The sequence below is a fragment of the Olea europaea genome, chromosome 22 (assembly GCF_002742605.1).
Source record: "Olea europaea var. sylvestris chromosome 22, O_europaea_v1, whole genome shotgun sequence".
Lineage (NCBI taxonomy): Eukaryota > Viridiplantae > Streptophyta > Magnoliopsida > Lamiales > Oleaceae > Olea > Olea europaea.
In genome coordinates this window covers 3404734-3406232 of record NC_036258.1, presented here as the reverse complement: position 1 = coordinate 3406232, position 1499 = coordinate 3404734, and the positions used below count along the sequence as shown (strand labels likewise).

At 34.4% G+C, this 1499-nt stretch overlaps 1 protein-coding gene across 4 annotated transcripts in view; it reads right to left on the bottom strand.

Annotated features, from left to right (window-relative positions):
* The window catches only part of LOC111371396 (lysine--tRNA ligase, chloroplastic/mitochondrial-like), a 4627-nt gene extending 3277 nt beyond the window's left edge, over positions 1-1350 (bottom strand). For 2 of the 4 annotated variants that reach the window (XM_022993359.1, XM_022993357.1), the window contains exons 1-3: positions 1162-1350; positions 936-1031; positions 365-472 (exon numbers count right to left, since the gene is read on the bottom strand). In XM_022993359.1, the coding sequence (XP_022849127.1) occupies positions 365-472; positions 936-1031; positions 1162-1335 (378 nt within the window). In that variant the 5' untranslated portion in view covers positions 1336-1350. Of the gene's footprint in view, positions 1-364; positions 473-935; positions 1035-1161 lie in introns of all 4 variants that reach the window. The other 2 variants (XM_022993358.1, XM_022993360.1) reach the window with 2 other exon arrangements.
* Positions 1351-1499: the final 149 nt, after the last annotated feature.

Genomic DNA, 1499 nt, shown 5'->3' with positions numbered 1-1499 from the left:
AATAAACAATATGTCAAAATCTTTTACTAAAATTTAAGGTTAAAAGCTAGTGAAGAAAGATGTGTAACGTACTAACTAGTAACAAGAGAAGCTAACAGATGGGGAGACTGGACATAACAAGCCATCAGAAAAATTGATATATTTCCTGAATAAGCTAAAGTGCTCAACTGGCCATAATGTGCATGGAAAATATTGATCTAGAAGAAAATCCCCTTGAAAATAATTCTTTTGTCAATGTAACTATGATATCAAGAATCAAGTCATAACTGTTAAACCATTTTGGAAGAAGATAAACAACTATTTGTTATTGAATAACGAAAGGAAGACAACTCGTAAAGAATTGGCAGGAGAAACAGAACCTTACCAGCATTCTCTTCAAATGGAGCTCAGTTGCGATCCGCAGATAAAGATCTTGACCAAGAGAATTATGGTATGTAATGAATGGCCTAGCTTCAGCCCCACCAGCGGCTCCCTAGATTAAGAAAACAATCAAAAACTAAAACATGGAACCATCTACGGATGTGTTCATTATTCTTACTCATGTGCCTTTCTCATTTTTTGGTGCAGGTAGGGGGTGGGAGAGGAAGGGAAAAAATAGAAAAATATGCATAAATTTGATCTATTCCTTAGACAAAACATATCGTAGGGTTCTGAAAGACCTGTGGAATTTTCAGGAAAGTTGGGTCTATTAAATTTGAACAAAATTAGTTGCAAATGTTTTTAAGGAAGCATGCACAGGAGAAGAAAATAAGTAGTGGAGTACGATACTCAAGGGACTTCGGCTTGGCTGGCAGTAGAATTCATGAAAAACTCGAATATAATTATGAAGTTGCAAACCACCCAACCCAATGTCATTGCATGAATATACTATTGTTGACTACCCAATGCAAATACTTGATCTATTTTATCATGCATTAAGATTTAAAACACATAACCTGTGATGAACAAAAAGTCTTGACAACCTGAAGAACTGGTGTTTCGACTTCAACAAAGCCTGACGATTCAACTGTCTTGCGTATCTCTGATATAATCTACTGAAAATAACTATAAATCAATACCATATTTGGTACTAAAGCATATATAATAAGCTATAGATGATCTCAAGTAGTTTTTTGCAATAATAACAAAAGAGAAAAATTGAAATAAAAATGGAAAACTGACCTTTGCTCTTTTCCTAAATGTTTCAGCCACCTCAGGATTTGCAATCATATCTACATACCTTGACAAAGAAAGGAGCAAGTATGGATAAAGAAAAGTTTCTAGAGTACTGCTGAAGTGATATAATAATAATGAGTGGAAGTGAAAAACTTGTGAAGTGGTAGCAGCTAAATGCATGTGACATAAACATGTGAGGCTGTTATTTATGTTAAAAGCTTGCTTGCACCCTCGAGACACATTGTTTCAGTACGAAGTGACAGAAAAACTTTATCTTTGTCCCAAACAATAAGAAAGAAATTATCATGGTGATGTTACAATACATTGTAAGGAAATATGACAGA